Here is a 22723-nt window from a genome sequence, read left to right as displayed (position 1 = left end):
TAATCGCTGAATCTATAATGATATCTAGCACGATAAGTAAAGTTCTTAGAATGATTAAAAAAACCCATTGAATATCAATACCCGCTAACATGGTGTTTAATCTCTCACTTCGGCAAACGCAACTTCCTGAATTTATACAATGGAGTTCGGCCACTGTGAATCATAAAACTACGTGGCAGTATACAATATTGGTAAAAAACAGTTTTTTGTTTAGATCAGTCTGTTTCTAGCCACACATAGACAATTGTCGATACGTAACATCGGCGGAATTTCCCAAGTAGTGCCGAATCCTAACGAATTGTGGCGCAAACATCTGAAATATTGGACTGTTATTGAAAAGAATAGTGTAGGGAACACAAAGTAAAGGTGTAACAAAAGATTTTATTAAACGAGTTTAGGAAGATTTTTTTTCGTCTGCGAGCTTTGACGAGCAAAAATCCAAACCCAATCTCCCATACTTGTTAAGGTATGCTTTATCACATAACTACAACAAGCTGCATTTTTGAATAATTTCAACGCTGAAATGAGTCGTATAAATCCAGCGGAGGCGCCATTTTGTCATTGTTTATTGGCGTCGAGTCATGACATCTCGGTGAATTTCACTGAAAATCGCTCTAGATTATATTACACTAGCGGCTTATGTGGTGACATGACATGTGTAAAGTCACTGGATACCAGACGGATTAGGAATATTTTTTATCTAATACACATCATTGCATTCTTTATTTAGGATCACATTTTCTTATCAGATGTATTTGAAAAAAAAACCCACACCTAATAGCCGCAGATTATGTAACGCCTAGATTTCCATAAACCTTTGATCATTCACTCATAAGTGAATTGTAATTTTGAGTCCTTCATGTGTTTCTATGAGTTGAGAAAAGGCTTCGTTCTGTGCCACAGTGAACCAGTTTTTCCAGTCTCCAATTTGACCTTAAAAGTAAAGTACTATGTACAAATACAAATACAGGGTATTTGAACGTTTTATAAGTAAGAATAATGATATGTGTTAAATTAGACTACCATGGTGCTTGTTATCGTATATATCTTATGAAAAATCTGAGATTTTCCTGTTTTTATGGGATATTAGAATTCTTCGTTACTTATTATAATTATATAGTATGTCTCATAAAATATGTGACATTTTCATATTGTGATAACGTTTGATTTATATGAGCAACAACAAACATATGTTGGAATATAAAGAATAAAACAGTTTTAGAATGGAGAAAGAAATGGTAATATTCTGCTAAAACAAAAGCATTGGCCTTATAATGACGTCACCACGTTCAGATGATGTCACGCCAAGAGGATGTCATTTTGACACTGTGAAATGATGTGTTCAAAACAAAGTTATTATGGATAGTCCCTTTATGCTTCAGTTCTTAGTTATTTAATTCTGTATGGATATTATTATGAATATTAGTAGAATGACAGGTTGAAATAACCAAACAAAGCATTAGAAAATACACTGGCGTACAAATAGGTCTTCAATACCTATGTTCTAAAGTTGTATTTCCGTTGTCATTACCATTTCCCAACAAATATATGGTGATTGTAGCAGAGAATACTTAAACTGCTATTCTGAAAAGTTCTATTTCACGTGCTTTTTTTAATTTTCAAACCAATTACGATTATTTGTTTTAAGTGATTTTTTTTATTACATTTCCAATAAATAATGAAACCAGTCAGTACAAACCTTTCCGAAACATGAAGTTTTTGCCAGTTATTGACATCATTTTAATCTTTGTGTTATCTTTCGCTTCTTCGCCGATCGTCGACATTTTCTCAAACGAACATTTGTCATTGATTTCCTCCAATAATTCATCTGACGCCTTCACACCAAGGAACTCGGCTAGAGCTTTAAGGCTGGGCATGGGGTCCTAAATATAACAAATACATAGATCATATAATTCTGCATTTCAGTGTTTAGTATATGAAACCCCCTTTCTTATCCTAGACAGAATATATTTATACTTCGTTGAGGTTGAGATATCTCTATCATACAACTCTAACCATGCTTTGTTGACGTCATACCCATTGACTTCCATTGCATCGCGTTCACAATGCTCTGTATTTATGTACAGTAATAACGAGAGTGCACTTGAGAATAAAACAATATGAATCTCGAGATTCCCTATCTTTCACTCAAGTGGGGAGGGGTGAACTATTCTATTAAGTTTACACAAGGCAAGAAACCTGCACACATTGAACAATCATATATGGCGTCCTGGAAACAAACCATGCCATCACGACAATAACAACATACCATCACAATGCCTTATTGATGTCACATTACAATGCATCAAGTAAATAATTTACATTGTCAACAGTGAATAGCATGGGAACAAGCTCATATTTGTTTATTACATGATTGAGAAGAACGGTTAAGTATGTGATGAAATAATGTAAACCAATTTTTATCGCGGTGATTTTGAAATTTTGTCATTTTAAGCGTAATGATTTTCCCAAGAAAAATTTCACGGTATGGAGTGATATGATTCTAACACAGATTGCCGACGATTGATTTTTGCAATTTTATTTGTAACCGCCAAAGCAGGAAAATGAAATCACGTGAAATTGATTTTGGTGAAGATATTCGGAATAAATGCGTTGCGGATGCTGAAAAAACGAAATACAGAAGATATAAGATAGTCGTATAAATGGCAAACGCTACGTCAATGCTTGTGAAAGAAATAACACAATTGTTTTTTTTTCTTCAAATATAACTTACCCGTTTTAGTTGTTCGTAATGTAACGTCAAGATGTTAGACAATTTACCAGTTTCCTTTGCTTTTTCAAGAGTTTTCACGTAATTGAACCAACCGCCATACACTTCTGAAACCGGAGGAAGTAATGCATGTTCAGCTGTGGTATATTTTGATTCAATATGCGCGATCGATTTTTTTAACTAGAATAGGACTTACATCTACGCCTTCAACTACAAATAATTTGGTAATATATATGTATTTTGGTGACTGCGAGGTATGACAACAATGTCCATTTGTCATCGCCACACTCAAGTGGAATTGATATCAATTTTTACGTTGTTCAAATTGTCGCTCTTCGCATGGCGCATTGTCGCACTGTCGCTCTTCGCTTGGCGCATTGTCGCACTGTCGCTCTTAGATTGGCGCAGTGTTGCACATGGCAGGGTGGCCAATGTAACATGGCCGATATCAGTCACTATAGATATGTTTATCTAAATTTCCATCACCATTTAAAATTGGAATAGTTGGATAATAGCATCCTGAAAGAGTGTATCTGTAAATATGTCAATACAAATACTTACGATCGTCCCCACGTCCGAAATGGTCAATAAACATTGGCCAGCTGATTGGGAAGTCTAGGGCCACTTCCATGGTCGTCCTGTCCTTCTTACTAGCCAGGTAATTGTAATAAGACACAGCGACGTCCTTCGGATTCCTCATAACGTGCACAACTTTATATCCATTCTCAATGTGTTTCTGTGGTAGATCGTCTAAAGGAAGGTGCGAATTAATGATTCTTGTCGAATTCTCTGGAACGTTCTCAAGGACTCTAAAATCATCAATTGCTTCTAACATTGATGCGCCCTTGTTCTTTGTTGCGTATTCGGCACAACCTTTTATTACCATAGTGAGTATTTCGTAAATCCAGTTCGTTCCTAAAAATAAACCGTTTCCATGGTTAAGTTTTTGGCTCCTATTTATACAAGTACAAACTAGAACAGTGTGCCAATGGCTAACTGGTGTCCCAACTACCTCTCATCTAAGATCATGATCACAATAGGACTGTTAAATAGGACTATTGTCTCTGTCAGTCAAAAAATAATTTATGTTTATTTTGACGTTTCTTTTGGTACCAAGGAAACCAAATGATATTGTATGATTTAAAAACTTTGCGGTTATATTTCCCAACCTTCGATATCAGTTTGCTTAAATAGTGTTCATTTCATATCGTCGCTGAGGGCGTATGAGCTCTGCATTATTTTGGCGATACAAATAAATGTACAAGTATAATGTATTGCCCATCTGGTGCGTTATAGATCTGAGGAGAGTAAGAGTTATGTATTTTGAGATGACCCCTAAATCCGTCGAAGTCGTAAGTGCTTAGAGTCTGTGTTTGTAGCTTTGTTAGGTGAGCTTAATGAGGGCAAAGTAACAAAAAATGTACCTGATTTGGGATAAGTGCAAATCATAATATCAGAAGGCCTGGAATCAAAGTTCTTTATTTTGTCGAGGTGTCCTAACAGGTCCGTTGTTAGGACTGGAAAATTTGGTAAGGCATAGCCTTTGTATCGTGGGTATCTCTCTGGTATATACGGCATACTAAACCTGAAAGGAAATACATTCATAAGCAATATTTAGAAAAAAATAACTTTACCGAATCTATGCAACATAGCTTGAATATCGTGGATATTTAATTGTTATTGATAATATAAAGTGTTATTATGATATTGACTATAGATTGTAGAATTATGAATTCTGGCGATAACTTTTTATGTTCTTCATACGCCGGTTTTGCGATGTCAAAACCAAGTGGGAAAGGTACTTTTTACCGGCGTTTAGTCGCACCTTCAGGTGATTGTGACGTCATATTGTGACGTTGTTTTTATGACGTCATAATCACCTAAAGGTTGGACTAATATACGGGAAATCGTACTTTACCCACGGCGTTTTGGTATCTCAAAACCCCCAGTTGCAGTACTATGACATAGAATTGAAGTTCAAATTACATAAACAATTTATAGTGTGTTGTCGACTTACCTGAATATCACACACACGTTAGATGAGTCAAACGTTTATGCGATTATAATTTTGATAACTATATATGTTTGGTATGTCATTAAGTAGGACAGTTCATGTCAAGGTAAACATATACACAGACCTGATAGGGTTGAAATAATCCATTCCCCCTGAACTTTCATAATAAACCGTCCCAGTCTTTGAGCTAGGTAGCCAGGATATGTTTTCAGTGGTGAACAGGTATAAAATAGACAATCTGATAATACGGAGATAATATTCAGGACATGACCGAAAGTATGATTTATAAACTGAGAATATTCAACCTTATTTCAAGATCTTAATAAGTAATGATATTTAATCAGTTAACACAAATTTGAAGTGAGGTTTCCTATTGAATATAAACAACCTTAAACTCTCCCATGTACTCATTTTGTCGTAAGCAATCTAATGAAGAGTGTCAGTTTGGGCATTCTGGCGGCTATGGCCGATAAGCATTAATTTGTTGTTTACATATATTCTGGGGTTAGGACATAATGATATCACTTAGGCCAGTCCCTCGTGAGTTATGCTGTGTTAACAGTGAGACTAATTGTCTATTTTGTCAAATTTTGCTGGAACCAATTGATATTTTGAATGGTTTTTCATGAATTATTATGCAATGATATGTCGAAAACGAAGCAAATTGGAAAATATTCTTTACTTTTTTCTTGTATAATTTGCATTTTACAGAATTAGGTCTCTGTGACCTATTTTATTTTTTGACAGTAAGGTATATTTTTCCATATGTTTTGTTTTTAAGAATGAAAGCAATGATAATGTCCTAAATTTAATCGCCTTCTACGATCATGTCCTAGACATTATGGGTGAGGAAAAACAGCAGTTGTTGATATTCACACCTAAACTATGGTAGCTGATGATTGCCATTTCGTTATTTCACCTCATAAAAGCGATTATCATCATCATCTCTCCCACTAAACATCATCTTCTCGCCCGGCCAAATATCGTCTTTTTGCAGCGCCAGAACAAAATAATGAATTATAGAACGCACAGTAACGAAATTAAAAAATGACCGACGCAAAATATTTCGTCCCGTAAATCATCATAATTTCACCTTCGAAAAACTTATTACACTTTTATGATAGTTCTGTGGCGATCTTTGACGCAATTTTGAACATTTCAAAATGCCCAAATATGTTAGTCCATACCCACCTGGATTATAAGTAATTGTTAATATCGTGGAACAATGCATAAAATTTCCCTCCGATGCTCTGTTTGTTCAACTTATACCATACGCTTAATGAGTATAATAATTACAATGTCTGCTAAAAAAAGTAACATGGTTTCAAACTGACAAATATTTCAACATCGTAGATTGCAATGCAAATTTTGCAACCCAATTACAAACCAAAACTGTGCGCCCAAAATAATTTCCTATTAACAAACATTTGTTTTAATAATCTATAATTGGTTAAATACAATATTAAGGCGAACAACAGAAGGATAGTTTATACATTTGTTAACGTAATATTTTGTAGGAGTCGTTCTTTACTTTACATTCCCATTTGACGCTTAGTATTGTACTTTATCTTGATAATGTATTGTTTTATGTTGAAAGTATATATATATATTCTATGACTTATTCTGTATTTGCATATTACAGAGTTTTCTGCACTTGCGGGTAGGTATTGATTGTGACGTCACGTGTTTGCGAGCGTAACGTCATAATTTTCGACGAACACGACGTGAATTACGCTCACAAATAATGACGTAACAATCGATACCTACCCGAAAGGGAGCTAACTCTGTAATATGCAAAGACGGAATAGAACTAAACGAAATGAATCAAATTTAACACACCGCTTTATATTTCCTTATTTAGATGAGCCATCTACGATCTCCAATTAGAAGTGCTTATCTAATAAATGCAAAAAGTGAAGATTATCAAACGCGGACAAAGGCGTAATAACGATGATTATCACCTTTTCGTGAGGGGGGTAAAGGCGTAATAGCGATACTTGTCGTCTTTTCGTGAGCGGGGTAAAGGCGTAATAACGATGATTATCGCCTTTCGTGAGCGGGGTAAGGTGTAATAGCGATGATTGTCGTCTTTTTGCGAGCGGGATGAAGGCGTGATAATGTTAATTATGGTCTTTTTTCGCGCGTGTAACAATAATTATTGTCTAAACGACCCATTGACTGTTAATCACAAGATGGAAACAGATATATGAAGGCGTAAACATAGTTTAATGCAATGGACAACAATGCGTATTCTAGACTAAAGGATTGCTTCATGAATATTTTAGTATATTCTCGCAATGTTCCTTATCTTTTTACTTTTGTTTTAGGATGACCTACTTAGCTCTGTATGTTTATTTATTGATTTATCTCTTTCTCCCTCCCCCTTCTCTTCTCTCTTTCTTTCTCTATACTCGACAATACACAACAACTGCAAAATGTCTGTTCAAAATGTGTTTCAAAAATTATAAAGATATGTTTAAAAAACTTCACATCCACAAACAGCTGAGGTCTTCGCTATTATATCAATCTTTGATCATTCACTCATAAGTGAATTGTAATTTTGAGTCCTTCATTTGTGCTTCTATGAGTTGAGAAAAGGCTTCGTTCTGTGCCACAGTGAACCAGTTTTTCCAGTCTCCAATTTGACCTAAAACGTTAAATAATTCTTAAATATTTGAAATATTTGAACATTAGAGAAATAAGAATAAAGATATGTGTTAAAGGACAATGTATTTTTCGGGCCCTTTTTGGCCCTCAAAATTTATCAAATTTTCAAATTTGGTATGTAGTGATTAATTTGTTGTATTTTAGATATTTAGTACATCCCTGATTCAACTATAATCATTGTTTTCTTATTTTGCAGTTTAAATTATGGTGAAAAATTTAAACCATGGTGATCATCCATAATTGTGAAAATGTTATTTTGACCATTATTTGCTAACGTTTTGTCTATGAAACTATAGAGCGCATCAACAAATCAAAGAACAAACTTTATATTTACTGTATGCACCTCCAATACATCTCCAGGAGAAATATAAAATTTGTTCAAGGATGCACTTTATGGTTTCTAAAACAAAATCCTAGCAAAAAAACGGCCAAAATGATCTTATCCATACTTTCATAATTTATGTATATTTCGAGTGGGTACCATAGCAACTGAAGCTGCAAAATTAGAAAACTATCATTACAATTATATTAGGGATGTACTTGATATGTTAAATCCAGCAATTTATGTACTTAATAACAGTTTTGAAAATTTGACAAATTTGTGGGCCAAAAAAGGGACAAATCAAACAGAGTCCTTAGATTACCAACCATAGTGCTCTTCTTATATATCTTATGACGGGGACTACAAACACAAATGATTTTCGCCTCTTTGAAGTTAAAATTATTCGTTACTTCTTACTATATAGGATGTTCCATTAATGATGTTACATTTCTAATATTATATGAGCAAAATTTCTAATATCATATGAGCCAAGAAACAAATATTTTGAATATAAAGACGTGCAATATAAAGTTTTTGTTGTATGGTATGAAATGTTTATATTTTGATTCTACCAAAAAAAGCATTGACCTTATAATGACGTCATCACGTGCAGATGATGCCATGCAAAGTGCCATTTAGACACTGTGAAATGATGTTTTAAAGACAAAGTTATAATGGTATCTTTATGCTCCAGTTCACAATTATTATTTTTTCCGGTACGGTTATCAGCAGAAGGACATGTTGAAATTACTAATTACTAATTCAGCATTAGAAAATACACTGGTGTACATTACCCCACATATGTCTGGCGAATATACCGAATATAGCAGAGAACACTTGTTGATCTGAATAGTTCTATTACACACGCAATTTGTATTGACCATGTATGGTTTGGGCCCTTTTTGACCTATCAATTCTGTTAAATTTTAAAAACTTTTATTAAATATATAAATTGCTGGATTTGAACTTTATAGTAGGTTTGACGGATTTGGAAGCCAAAAATGGCCCAACCAATATGTAATCCTTTTTAAATCAATGATTATTATGAACATTGTTATATTGTTTAAATTACTTTTATTATATACGATGTACAGAAGTAATGAAACAAATTCGTACAAACCTTTCCGAAACATGAAGTTTTTGCCAGTTATTGACATCATTTTAATCTTTGTGTTTTCCTTTGCTTCTTCACCAACTGTCGACATTTTCTCAAAAGAACATTTATCATTGATTTCCTCCAATAGTTCATCTGACGCCTTCACACCAAGGAACTCGGCTAGAGCTTTAAGGCTGGGCATGGGGTCCTAAATATAACAAATTCATAGATAACATTATTTTGCATTCTTATGCTTAGTATATAAAACATTCTTTCTTACCCTAGACGGAAATATTCACACTATCGCTCAGGGTGAGTTATTTCAATCATACCTTTATCTTAGCCAGGACAAGACAGCCTGCTGCACAGAATAATTATATGAAGTCATGGCAACAATATTATAACGTTACAACAACATTCAACTCAACGTAATTATTTAAGCATTAAACTATCTTCCTATGGCATATATTGTCTATATAGATGCCAGAAGATGCCAGAGCTTTGCAGACAATCTTTAATGCTTATATTTACATTATCAACTCATTTTAGGGTATCTGCATTAACAATGCTTATCAACGACGATTTAATCTACAAGATGGAACAGCCATTTTGACGGTGATCAGTTGACGTCAACATTAATATCATAATGGTCACGTTTTGGGTGTCAGTTATACCGTCATATACTTCGCTTTGTCTTGGTTAGTTTATATAGTAGAAGTGACAAGTATATTTACATTTTGTGTGTGTGTTTGCTATTGCGTCTTTGCATATTACACTTGCGGGTAGGTATTCATTGTGACATTTTTATTTATTTTTTTTTTTGGAAAATTCATGTTGTCTTTTCTGAAAAGTATGACATTAGGTTCGCAATCACATGACGTCGCAATTAATACCTTTCCACAAGTGCAGATAACTCTGTAATATTAAGAATATTTTCTGACGCGTAGGAATATATTGACGGTAAATTAAACCGAGACATTGATTTGGGAAATGTACACATTGTATGTCCTAATTTCAAATTTTGTGAAAAAAAAATCAAAGGGTACTAATCAAAAGAAGACATAAATGGAAATTTCATGGACACCATATAAAAAGATGTCATTGTAGAACTCTTTTGCTCCGCTCAGGAAGTGAACACAATTTCCCGCGAAATAAGGATGATTGTTATATTGATTAATCAGTTCCCGTACGTATATCGTCAAATTAATTAAACATATTTCAACAGCATGCGTTATTTAAACTACATTGTCAATATATGCCTAAAGGCTCGTGGCATATCAAATTATTGAACTCGTCTGATGAATTTCATGTCACATAGCCACTCATGTAAGATCCTCTACATTGTATACACCAGGGCACAAATACGCACAAAACAATCGTCTGTTGTCATGACAATGCTTTGTTGATGTTATACTTATTGCATTCTAATGCATCACGCCGTTGAAAAATGTTAAGAGAAAAGTATTCATTCTCCCACTTGAGAATAAAACTGGGTGAATATCAAAATTCCCAGTCTTACACTCAAGGGGGTAAACGATTCTATTAAGTTTACCCAAGACATGAAATCTGCACACATAGAACAATCATATGACGTCACGACAATGACAACATTCCATCACAATACTGTATTCACGTCACGTGTAATACATGACTGAGAAGAACGTTAAAATATTTGATGATGAAATAATATAAATCAATTTATCGTCGCGGCGATTTTGAAATTTTGTATTTTTATATCTAATGATATTGCCAACGACAAATTAATTTCTCGGTGTGAACTGATATGATTCTAATTTAATGTGATTAACACAGGTTGCCGCCGCCGATTGATTTTTGCGATTTTATTTCTAAACACCAGATAAGTAAGCGGAAATCAATTGCACGCGAATTAATTTGGTTAACAGTATTCAAAATAATGAATTCTAAATAAAAACAAAGTATATAACGTATAAGATCGTCGAATAATTGGAAAATGCTGCTTCATCCATTTTTGTTAGATAAATAACAGATTTGTTTTCAATATCACTTACCTGTTTTAGTTGTTCGTAATGTAACGTAAATATGTTTGACAATTTACCAGTTTCCTGGGCTTTTTCGAGAGTTTTCACATAATTAAACCAACCGCCATACATTTCTGAAACCGGATGAAGAAATGCATGTTCAGCTGTGTAATCTTTTGTTGCAATATGCATGATGAAAAAACCCAATTAAATAGGACTTACAACTACATATTCATCAAAAAATGTATTTTGAGTGTTTGGTGGCTTTGACGTAGGTTAGCAATGTCTCTTTGTGATCGCGAAATTCTTATAACCAGTGTAATTGGTATCAATTTATATGTACCTGAAATTATAAATTTTAGGAAACAAACAGATATATTTATATATATATATATATATTTAGAGATAATAAAAAGAAAATAAAAAAATATTTAGAGATAGTTAGACGCTATTACGTAATATAACGTAAGATGATTAAAGGAACTGATTTATGTATCTCATTTTCTAACACAACTTATAACAAATGGCAATACAACATACCATATCCGTTTCAGTTCCTTTCAATTGCCTTGGTGAAAAAGTGTATCTGTGAATATGTTAATACAAATACTTACGATCGTCCCCACGTCCGAAATGTTCAATAAACATTGGCCAGCTGATTGGGAAGTCTAGAGCCACTTTCATGGTCGTCCTGTCCTTCTTACTAGCCAGATGATTGTAATAAGACACAGCGATGTCCTTTGGATTCCTCATAACGTGCACAACTTTATATCCATTCTCAATGTGTTTCTGTGGTAGATCGTCTAAAGGAAGGTGCGAATTAATGATTCTTGTTGAATTATCTGGAACGTTCTCAAGGACTCCAAAGTCATCGATTGCTTCTAACATTGATGCGCCCTTGTTCTTTGTTGCGTATTCGGCACAACCTTTTATTACCATGGTGAGTATTTCGTTAATCCAGTTCGTCCCTAAAAACAAACCGTATCCATTGTTTAGGTTCTGGTTCCGAATTAATAGTTAGCAAATGGCTTATTTATATCTCGGCTATATCTCACTTAAGATTATGACGACCAAATAACATGTTATTTTAGTGTGTTTTTTATTAGAACTATTGCATGTCATTCCACAAATAAAATTTGTTTAATCTATGATGATTTTGACGTTTCTTTTGGTAACCATGGCAACCAATTGATATTGGAATATTTCAAAATTTTACGATTTTATTTGGTCTTTTCCTAAATGAGTTTTCATTTTATATGGGATATTTTGACATAAATATTTCACTTTTTGTTCGGACGTCTAAGGACATCTAAGTTCAGTATCATTTTGCTGATGCATTTGTTTTGTTTGTTAGTTTGATTATGTTAACGTCCTATTAACAGCCAGGGTCATGTAAGTACGGCCTCCCATGTATGCAGTGTGTAGCGTGTGTGAAGTGCGAGGTGTGTGTTTTGGGAGACTGCGGTATATTTGTGTTGTGTCTTCTGATATAGTGGAACTGTTGCCCTTTTTATAGTGCTATATCAAGGAAGCATGCCGCCGAAGACACCAAGCAACACACCACGCCGGGTCCCTATATAAATTTACAAGTAAAATGTCCGTTGCGTTATGTATCTCAGGAGAGAACAGTAAGAGTTATGCTTTTTGAGATGACGCCCAAATCCGTCGAAGTAGTACGTTCTACAAGTTTGTGTTTGTTAAGCTATGTGAGATGTGCCTAATGAGTACAAAGTAACAAAAAAATGTACCTGATTTGGGATAAGTGCAAATCATAATATCAGAAGGCCTAGAATCAAAGTTCTTAATTCTGTCGAGTTGTCCTAATAGGTCCGTTGTTAGGACTGGGAACTTTGGTAAGACATAGCCTTTGTATCGTGGGTATCTCTCTGGTATATACGGCATTCTAATCCTAAAAAGGAAATATGTATATTTTAATCCATTAAAATAGCTTACGATATGTTGTAGTATATCAGCAATGTTATCAATGTAATGGAAAAACCATATCAATATTTAACTTCATTGAATCTATGCAACATAACACGGATGTCAAAGATACTTGATTGTTATTGAAATCATAAAATATTATGGTATTGACTACATTTTTGTGCACATCAAAGCGGCAGTCGAAATGACTACGTATGTAAATCATGATTCGTCATCGATTAGCCCCCCCCCCCCCCTCCCCGCGTTTCTTGCGATTTTGTCGCCATATTTTGATGTAATGTTATGACGAAATGATCACCTGAAGGTAGGACTAATGGACGAGAAATCGTACTTTACCCACGACGTTTTAGTGTCTCAAAACCCCCGAGTAGATGTACTATGGTATGGAATTGAACTAGTTCAAATTTTTATATAATTCAAAGTGAACTTTCCACTTACCTGCACTTCACATCCAAGCGGCGGTAGATGAATCAAAGTTTATGCGATTAGCAAGCTAGTGCATAATTTTGATAACTATTTATGTTTGATACGGTATGTCACTAAGTAGGACATTTCATGCCAAGATAAACATGTACACAAACCTAACGGGGATGAAATAGGGTGTCGTACATCACCTGGAATTTTATAATGGACTGTCCCCTTCTTTGAACCAGAAAAGTCCAATTATGTTTTCAGGGATGAACAGGTATACAATCTACTATATCGACACTAAGGAGATAATATTCAGGAAATGACTGATAGTTCATAGGGTTTATAAACTGATGCAATGAATTATGTAATTTTATATGGTTGAAACGAAGAGTTATAAAGAAAACATATATACCTATCGCAATGTGTATCAATATTCAGACTGTTGTAATAGTATAAATCAGTGCAATACTGTGTCGTCTGTTATTGTCGTAACGATAATATGTTCTTGCAAATTCTCTTGACATTTACATGGTGACGAAACCTTGATCCACCCAATATGTAATGAATAAATGTCATGATGATGATTATAATAATGTTTTCTTTTTTTTTGCATTTTGAAATTCTACGATGCTTTGAACAAACGTACCTAGAAAAAAGAGGTCATGTGTAGCGTTATCGAGTAGTGTCATGAATCATGATATTTCATCAGTTAACACAAATCTGAAGTGAGGCTGCCTGCGTCACATTATGTGACCTGCGATAAATTGATGATAAACACTGTGGATGTAAATAATAGGAACGAGCTATATCGCCACCCTTAAACTGTACACGTATTTATTTTTTCGCATGCGAAGGAGGAGTGTCAATTTGGGCCCTTTGACTGGCATGACCGATAACCATTAGTTTTTGTTTACAGGTACCCGGGGGCTAGGGCATCATGATATGACATATGATTAAGGTCAGATCTGAGTCCCTTGTAAGTTATGGGGAGTTAAACACGAAGGTCAATTTTCTCTTTGGTCCTGTTTTGCTGGAACCAAATGATTTATAATGCACTGATATGTTGAAAACAAAACAAAGTCGAAAAAAGTCCTTACTTTATTCTTGCATTCTTGGCATTTTACAAAATCAGGTCACTGTCACCTATTTTTGGCAGTAAGGTATATATTTCCAATTGTTCTGTTTATAGATAATATTGTTACTCGTCACTTTCATTTCGAATGTTCTTATTGGATTAACATCGAGTAAGTTAGATAATTCCCGGAATTAGAAGGTGGGGGAAATAACCCATTGAAAGTTCCGTACGTGACTGGAAGTGAACGTCGTCTACAACTTCAACCAACAATGGCAACGATATTGCTTAATGTTTTACGAAAAATATGTTACAAACAACAAAAACATGTTTAAAAATGTTCCTACAGTCATATATGGCTTATATCATGGAGTCGCATACTGATGATCTCAACGTTGTTGACAAATATCTTAATGAGTTACTGCTATCAGTTGTGTAGTTACCGGTAACGTTAGCTTGTTGATGTTGAATAGAAGGTGGATTTCCTTTAATTTTCTTCGGTATAATAAATAATTATGTTCCTATGTGTCGGGATACATGTAAAATTGTCTCCCTCGAAAGAGTTATTTTCTCGAGGGCGAAGGACCATAATTGTATAAAAGTTGTAAAAATTGTATAAAACAAAATTAACCAAATCTTACACGCTGTTTGATATGTTTCTTTATCTAGATGTGTCATCTTAGACGACTTAACTGAAACTCTAATTCGAAGTCTTTTTCATAAATGCGCAAAGTGAAGATTATCGCGCGCGAGGCGAAGGCGAAATAACGATGGTCACCGTCTAAATGACCCATAGACTGTAAATTACAAGACGAAATATCTATAAGAAAACTTAAACATAGTTTAATGATGAAAGACTACTAATACACACACAATGGATATCCTAGTGATTGATACGTGTATATTTATTGTTCATTTAAATCATATTATCTAGTTACATTTAGTATGACATACCCAGGTCTATATGTTTATTAATTAATCTCTCAATCTCTCTTCCTCTCTCTACTCGACAGTAAACAAGAACTACATAATGCCCATTCAAAATGTGTTCCAAGAAAAATCTGTTTAAAAAACTTCACATCCACAAACAACTGATTTCTTCGGTTTTATATCAATATTTGATCGTTCACTCATAAGTGAATTTTAATTTTGAGTCCTTCATTTGTGCTTCTATAAGTTCAGAAAAGGCTTCGTTCTGTGCCACAGTGAACCAGTTTTTCCAGTCTCCAATTTGACCTGAAACACACATGAATCAATACCATGAATTCATGTGATATGAAATTTCATTTTTATTCTAAATAGTTTTTAAATGCAGTGTAGAATATAATATATGCCATAACCGTAGTTTCAATACCTTTTCGATAAATGAAATTTTTCCCCGCGGCCGACATCGTTTTCGCTATGTTGGTATCTTTTTCGTCTTCGCCAATCGTTGACATTTTCTCGAACGAACATTTATCATTGATTTCTTTCAGTAGTTCATCTGAAGCCGTCACTCCGAGGAACGCGGCTAAAGATTTTAGGATGGGCATGGGGTCCTAAAGGGAACAAGGGGTATAGAAAATTACATTAATCGTATTGTAAAGATTCGAAACCAACTACGACTGGTAATTTTCATCTGTTCAAAACAGGAGCAGAAAAAATAGTTTTCTTATTTAGTAACAATAGCTATATACTTTATTACCATCATTGAAACAGTTTGAGTTTCTTATTTTACTTCTGTATAAAAGTATTTAAAATAATGAATTGCAAAGCGAAATTTACGAATATTGACACAAATTTCTCAATGGAAGCTTACATGAGGAATTATGAATAACTTGATGATAACTTTATGATAATACGCGAGGTTCTGGAGCTGTTGTGGTTACCATTAATAATATATAAAATTAATAATGTGCCGATATTGTTGAAATATTACAAACCCGTTTTAGTTGTTCGTAATGCAGTGTGAAAACACTGGACAATTTACCGGCTTCCTTTGCCTTTTCGAACGTTTTCTCGTATTTGAACCAGCCCCCATAGAGTTCTGAAACGTAGCGAAATCATATCACAATGATTTGATTATAAATCTAGGATCTTAAACGAGTGTTCATTTCATAGAAGATTTTATGTATATGTATGTCTTAAGCCTTGGCGAGCAAAAATTAAAACTTGACACGAGTTACATGAAATATCATATGAAATGAACACAAATATGAAATAAGATAACTTTATTACATAATGACAACGACCTACATTTCAAAGAATCTTAAATGTCGAGCGAGGGCCGTCTCGATGTCCTCCAGGTTATGTTACACTAGCGGCATATACAAAAATATTACTTAGACGAAGTCGGTGGATATCATGCAGATTATGTGATAAAACCTTTGATTACATACAGGTTAACCTTTTGACTATATCATGACTTCAGACTACAGCAGTATTACAATATCTTCGGAATTGGATTGATTTATGTATCATCAAGAGCTAACGTCTTAATCCTGTTAGCCCAATGTTAATCATGTCAAAAGTTTCATCATATTTGTGGTCAAGGTCGGTCACAAAATACAGAAAAAAAGTACAAAAAATGATAATTATTAATTATGATGCTAAATTCACAATCACCGGAAGGTGGGACTAATCGACGGTAGATAGTACTTTACCTAAGTCGTTTTGGTATTTCGAAATTGACGTATTAGATTTAATATCTATATGCTATAAACAAGTATCAAGGTATCATTTCTTAACTCACCTAACATCTTATCCCAGTAAGGATAAATGGTTGAGGCATTTTATAATGATTCCCATTTATATTGCTAACTGGAATACTTACGATCGTCTCCACGCCCAAAATGTTCAATGTACAAAGGCCAGTTGATAGGGAAATCTGTAGCAACTTTCATCGTCGTTCGGTCCACAACATTTGCCGAATGATTATAAAATGACACAGCGACGTCCTTCGGATTCCGAAGAACATGTACCACTTTGTACCCTTCCTCGATGTGTTTCTGTGGTAGATCGTCCAGTGGTAGATGGGAGTTTATGATTCGTGTTGTATTTTCTGGAACGTTCTCAAGGACCCCCAAATCCTCCATTGCCTCTAACATTTTACTAGCCTTTTCTACCTTTTCGTACTCAGCACAACCTTTTACTATCATTGCAACTAGTTCGTTAATCCAGTGTGTCCCTAAAAATAAGAATAACACGAATTTTCGACTTGAAAACATTTTCCGGTCTAACAATTTTCAGAGATAAACATTAACATTACAGTAAATGTTAAAAATCCAGGAATATTTGATTTTTGAGATAACCACTATCTCAACTTAATTATATTGGCACAGTTTAATATTACGTATTCTCCCTATTAACATTTATCTCATAACGGCCTCCACTGTACGTAATGTTTTGTTTTGAAAGATATTTTGTTCATGTTACGTTTGTTTAATAACGGCAAGTCTATCTCAGGTTTTAGTGCAATCTCACCGCAATAACACCAGACTATAAATAAAAGAGCCTTCTACCATCTGGCCGAGACACACCATAGTTTCTTTTTTATATAAAAGTGGTAGTTTCTGCTGCTGCTTAACGCTCAGCAATAAATAAAATAATGGAGTTGGACGACTGGTTCGCCCGTCGTCCGAAAAATGTGACCAGGTAGGGTGAATTGCTTGGTGTCTTCGGCGGCATGCTTCAGTGATAAAGCACTGCACAAAAGAATTTAGAGCGACCGTTAACCAAAGATTGATTTGTTTGTTTAATTAAAATGACGTCATATTAAGATCCAGGGTCATGTAAGGACGGCCTCCCATGTATGCGGTGCATGAAGTGCAGGTATGTATTTTGGGAGACTGCGGTATATTTGTGTTGTGTCTTCTTGTATAGTTGAACTCTTGCACTTTTCACCAAGCAACACACCTCATGATCACCTTGTTACATTATACTGACAGCGGACGAACCATTCGATTATAATACCCACAGAGGAAAACCATTGTAAGTCAACTACAATAACAATAAATCAATGGCAGCCTATAAACGAAATATGCTTCTCAAAGATATCATGAAATAGGATTGTGTATGTAAACAGGAAGGTTATTTGCTGAAGTTTCTTAATACAAAAATCTACATTTCAACGTTCAAATGATTTATAAAGTACAGCATCACTTCGGGCATATTGCATACCTTTTCTAATATGCTTAATTTTCACATTGGCGAAGTCGCTGTTGATCTGGTGGATTATATCATTTTGACGTAATATGAAGATGGATTAATGACAGTATAAATTTTACAGTACCTGATTTTGGAAAAGTACATATCAAGATATCAGATGGTCTTGAGTCAAAGTTCCTGATATTGTCTAAGTGCCCCATGCCAACCGTTGTCAGGGACGGAAACGGAGGTAAGGCATAGCCTTTGTATCGAGGGAATCGTTCTGGTATATACGGCATATTAAACCTAAAAGGAAATATAGGTTAGTTTAATACTTGAATTGATTTTTTTTTAAATTACAGTCTTTATATTCATATCACCAAATTTGAGATTTGTTATACATGCCTCTAAAATAATATATTTCATGTAAGTTAGCAAAATTAATCAATGAAATAAAATGGATTCAAGTTTTAAAGTAAACGAGTTTGGATTGTGTCATGTCAGTATGGTGAGTATCCGTTGTTATGGATGACACAAAACATTTAATATATGTAAAAAAATACATGTTAATTGATATGTAAAAAATACAAATAATTGATTGAAGTAATATGTAAAAATATCAATGTAATATCCTCTTCCATCCCCTCTTTTCCTTCCTTTCCTCTCACTTCAATGAAACAATGATGTTATAATTTTACATCTAAAGCTATCGTATGATGTAAATACTATAGTTCATGTATTGCAAAATGTAATGGAGAGTTAATACGTTATATATAACCTGTGACCAATCCATTTCTTATTTATGACAACAAATAAGTATATCCTATTGAAAAGTGCTAATAAATTTAATATGCATGAATATATCACAAATACAATTTTGTAAAATATTGAAGATATATTTTTAATAAAGAACTATGAATCTTCAGAAGTGTGGAAATGTTTTACGTGATCTTTGCATTGTTTCACATCTAAACACAGGTAATGTGTTAGTTTGGTCTGTATAAAATTTTAACGGCACGTCAGTATTTAGGACTACTCTGAAAACAGACACAAGTCATCTACTATATTACTCTGTGTTACCTCAACAAAATTAGAGACGAGTTATCAATTCCTGTAAATAGTTAATTATAACAAAGAAATTTATATCCAGATAGTATCATAAATCAATTTATTTTACTTACAAAAATATTGGTATTATACATGAAAGACTTCTTTAAAAATACATATGAACTAGTACATTTATAACATGTATTTTATTCTAGGCAATTCGTGTCTGTTTTATTACTTCATTGGCGATGTTATATGTGGAATACATCAATATCATCGTCAATATGACCTTGTACATGTCGTGCAATCACGCAATTTGTGATAAAACACTTGAAAATAGCTTAAGCTACGATAATTATTATGAATGGTCAGAGAGACAGGCATATAAGTGTACTAGACGATATAATACAGTGGGGTTATATGTGGGACCGCTGGACTATATCTACAATTTGACGGGGTTATTTTTGAGGGCCAGACAGACGGGTTATACATCTGTTCCCAGAGGTATTATATGATAGGCTGTTAGTTTTTTCAGTTTGGTTAGTTTAGTTTTATGTCAGATTAATAGTCAGGTTTGATGGTGGAAGAAACCCGGAGTACCTGGAAAAAAAACACCGACCAGAGGGAAACCTGGCAACTGCCCCACATAGGATTCGAACTAGCGACCCGTGAATTTTTGGAAATAGACTAAGACTAAGTATACAGGTAACATTTTTTTTTTTAAATTATAATATAATTTTTTAAAATATCACCCGTGTAATAAGCCTTTATGGAACTAGGAATAAGAATGACAATTATGTGATCATGATAATACTTAAATTGTATATAGCCTAAGTCTAAAATATAATGTCGATCTTACCTGGGGATTACACAGGGACAAACTCTGGCAGGCACGGGATACACGAATGCGTTGTTTTCTGTAGTACGAGGTATCACAACAGTGACATATATTCGACCGATAAACTCAGGCATGTGTACAGTGTCGGCGTTACACTTAATGACCTGTTACACCGTATGGCTAAAACTGAGGGCAACTTTTTCAAAATGCATCACATTATAATGTTACTGATTCTAGAACTCTCTACCGCCTACCCTCTAAAAGGTAGGTGTTTGATAATAGCTGGAAGAGGGCAGGGGTAGAGTGTAGGGGGTACTAGAATCAGTTACACCGGTACTAACATACGGAAACTTCCGTACGTTTTGTCAAGAAGTAAAGATGACGTAAGAAAATGTTGAAGTTGAACTTTGGAATTTAATGATGATAACTTTGACTTGACGGATGGCTATTCTGGAGTGTCCAGAATATAGCCGTTGTGTTCCGTACAAAGTCGGAGACCTAACTGACTTACAAATAAAATATTTCATGCTTAAATAATGTACATACAATAAAATTAAAGAATTATGATTGACAGATATCGCTCATTGGCAGATTAATCAGCCGTGGTCAGTGTCCTTTAGGCAATTAGGATGGCCGTGACATTAATCCGGTTACGTAATAGAATGGAACTTCAAATCTTTCAGAAAAGGTATCAAAGTAAATTGCCAGAGGATATACACAGTTATCACACATATGGGGCTTTATCTCAAATGTCACAAACGTAAATATGATCAAGAATATAACCTTAGGAATGTCAAATTACACACAATAGTATTAACTGATAATTGATGTTAAAATTTAGCAACTATTAACGGAAGTTCAAAGCACTTTAAAATTTATCACAAAATTCTTTGTGATAGTACCATTACTAGAATCAAGTTCCAACATAGATGTAACCGATCCTAGAACCCTCTACCTCTAGGGGGTAGATGTTAGATGATTCGGGGTAGAGGGTAGGGGGTTTATTTGTTTGTTTGATTCATTAACGTCCTATTACCAGCTCCCATGTATGCGGTGTGTTGCGTGTATGTTGTGCGAGGTGAGTGTTTTAGGAGAATGCGGTATATTCATGCTGTGTCTTCTTGTATAGTAGAACTGTTGCCCGTGTCATAGTGCTATGCCGCCGAAGACACCAAGCAACACGCCCCACCCGGTCACATTATACTGACAACAGGCGAATCAGACGTCCCATTCCCTGAATGCTGAGTGCTAAGCAGGAGCAGAAACTACCACTTAGAGGTAGAGTGAGTGTAGAGGGTACTAGAATCAACTAGAACTGTAAACCAATGGCTGACTAATACACCCCCCCCCCCCCCGCTTCCTCTTATTAGAGGTGTCTGACTTTTTCTTGAAAAATATCATGGAAATTGACAAGCGGTCCTGAAAATAAATTAACCTGTGTATATTGACCTGGTTACCATGGCAACAAAAATTTTGACTAATGAGCAAAAACTACCACTTAGGGGCAGAGTGAGTGTAGGGGGTACTAGAATCAACTAGAACTTTAGGCCAATGGCTGACTAATACCCCCCGCTTCCTATTATTAGAGGTGTCTGACTTTTTCTTGAAAAAATATCATGGTCACAGGAAATTGACAAGTGGTCCGGAAAAAATTTAACCTGTGTATATTGACCTGGTTACCATGGCAACTAAATTTTGACTTATGAAAACCTATCCATTCGCACTTAATATCTGTCAGACAGTGACATCACTGTCAAGTTTCATTGAAATTGATCTAGTAGTTTTGGTGGAGTGTCCAGATAAATTTTCAAACCTGTTTATAGTGACCTGGTTACTATGGGAACCAAAATTATTAAAAAAAAAAAAAAAGACACTGCATACACATCCATACATGGCTCAAAACAATATTGCCAAGTTTCTTTGAAATCAATCAAGTAGTTTTCAAGGAGCTGTTCATACAAATTTTGAAATCTGTGTATAGTAACCTGGTTTCATTAAAAATGACACAGTACTAGTGTAAGAGGAGTTTTCCGGACAAAATTAACCTGTGTATAGTTACCTGGTAATCATGGAAACTAAATTACGACAAAAAAAACCTGCATGCACATCTACACATGGTCACTACCAATACTGCCGAGTTTCATTGAAATCAATATGGTAGTTTAGGAGGAGTTGTTCGAGCAAAAAAATCTGCATTAACTTGTGTATAGTGACCTGGTTTCATTAAAATGACACAGTACTAATGTAAGAGAAGTTGTCCGGACAAAATTAACCTGTGTATAGTTACCTGGTTATCATGAAAACTAAAATTTCGACAAACAATAACCTGCAAGCATATGGTCCCTAACAATACTGCCAAGTTTCATCGAAATCGATCCTGTAGTTTAGAAGTTGTCGGGACAATTTTTTTCTACGGATGAATGGACGGACAGCAAAAAAACTGATTCCAGTATACC

General features: G+C 34.6%; 2 protein-coding genes across 3 annotated transcripts; both read right to left on the bottom strand.

The window, feature by feature from the left end:
- Nucleotides 1-361: 361 nt before the first annotated feature.
- LOC138330016 (sulfotransferase 1B1-like) lies at nt 362-6088 on the bottom strand. Of its 2 annotated transcripts, XM_069277361.1 has the most exons (6): nt 4749-6088; nt 4156-4316; nt 3293-3646; nt 2735-2838; nt 1700-1883; nt 362-933 (listed from the first exon to the last, which is right to left on the bottom strand). In XM_069277361.1, exons 2-6 carry the CDS (start codon nt 4307-4309, stop codon nt 830-832), a joined length of 900 nt encoding a protein of 299 aa, XP_069133462.1. In that variant the 5' UTR covers nt 4310-4316; nt 4749-6088; the 3' UTR covers nt 362-829. The 2 variants fall into 2 exon arrangements, with proteins under 2 accessions (XP_069133462.1, XP_069133461.1); XM_069277360.1 differs by having other exon boundaries at nt 4156-6088.
- Nucleotides 6089-6226: 138 nt separating this feature from the next.
- On the bottom strand, nt 6227-20989 carry LOC138329812 (uncharacterized). Its single transcript, XM_069277106.1, has 11 exons — nt 20289-20989; nt 18528-18688; nt 17070-17423; nt 16180-16283; nt 15612-15795; nt 15388-15493; nt 12579-12739; nt 11445-11798; nt 10861-10964; nt 8855-9038; nt 6227-7392 (listed from the first exon to the last, which is right to left on the bottom strand). Exons 1-11 carry the CDS (start codon nt 20399-20401, stop codon nt 7283-7285), a joined length of 1935 nt encoding a protein of 644 aa, XP_069133207.1. The 5' UTR covers nt 20402-20989; the 3' UTR covers nt 6227-7282.
- Between the last annotated feature and the right edge of the window lie 1734 nt (nt 20990-22723).

This window comes from Argopecten irradians, chromosome 8, assembly GCF_041381155.1.
Source record: "Argopecten irradians isolate NY chromosome 8, Ai_NY, whole genome shotgun sequence".
Lineage (NCBI taxonomy): Eukaryota > Metazoa > Mollusca > Bivalvia > Pectinida > Pectinidae > Argopecten > Argopecten irradians.
This window is presented reverse-complemented; position numbering and strand designations above follow the sequence as displayed.

Excerpts from the sequence above, each read along its gene's own strand:
- LOC138329812 (XM_069277106.1), bottom strand. The coding sequence starts at position 20,401 with ATGCCTGAGTTTATCGGTCGAATATATGTCACTGTTGTGATACCTCGT. Across the intron at positions 17,424-18,527 it reads ATGTACTTTTCCAAAATCAG|GGACACACTGGATTAACGAA; the intron begins GTACTGTAAAAT and ends TCTTATTTTTAG. Across the intron at positions 12,740-15,387 it reads AAATTAAAATTCACTTATGA|GATTAGAATGCCGTATATAC; the intron begins GTGAACGATCAA and ends TTTCCTTTTTAG.
- LOC138330016 (XM_069277360.1), bottom strand. The coding sequence starts at position 4,336 with ATGAATGTATTTCCTTTCAGGTTTAGTATGCCGTATATACCAGAGAGA. Across the intron at positions 3,647-4,155 it reads TTGCACTTATCCCAAATCAG|GAACGAACTGGATTTACGAA; the intron begins GTACATTTTTTG and ends GTTTATTTTTAG. Across the intron at positions 2,839-3,292 it reads TTTCGGACGTGGGGACGATC|AAGTGTATGGCGGTTGGTTC; the intron begins GTAAGTATTTGT and ends CTCCGGTTTCAG.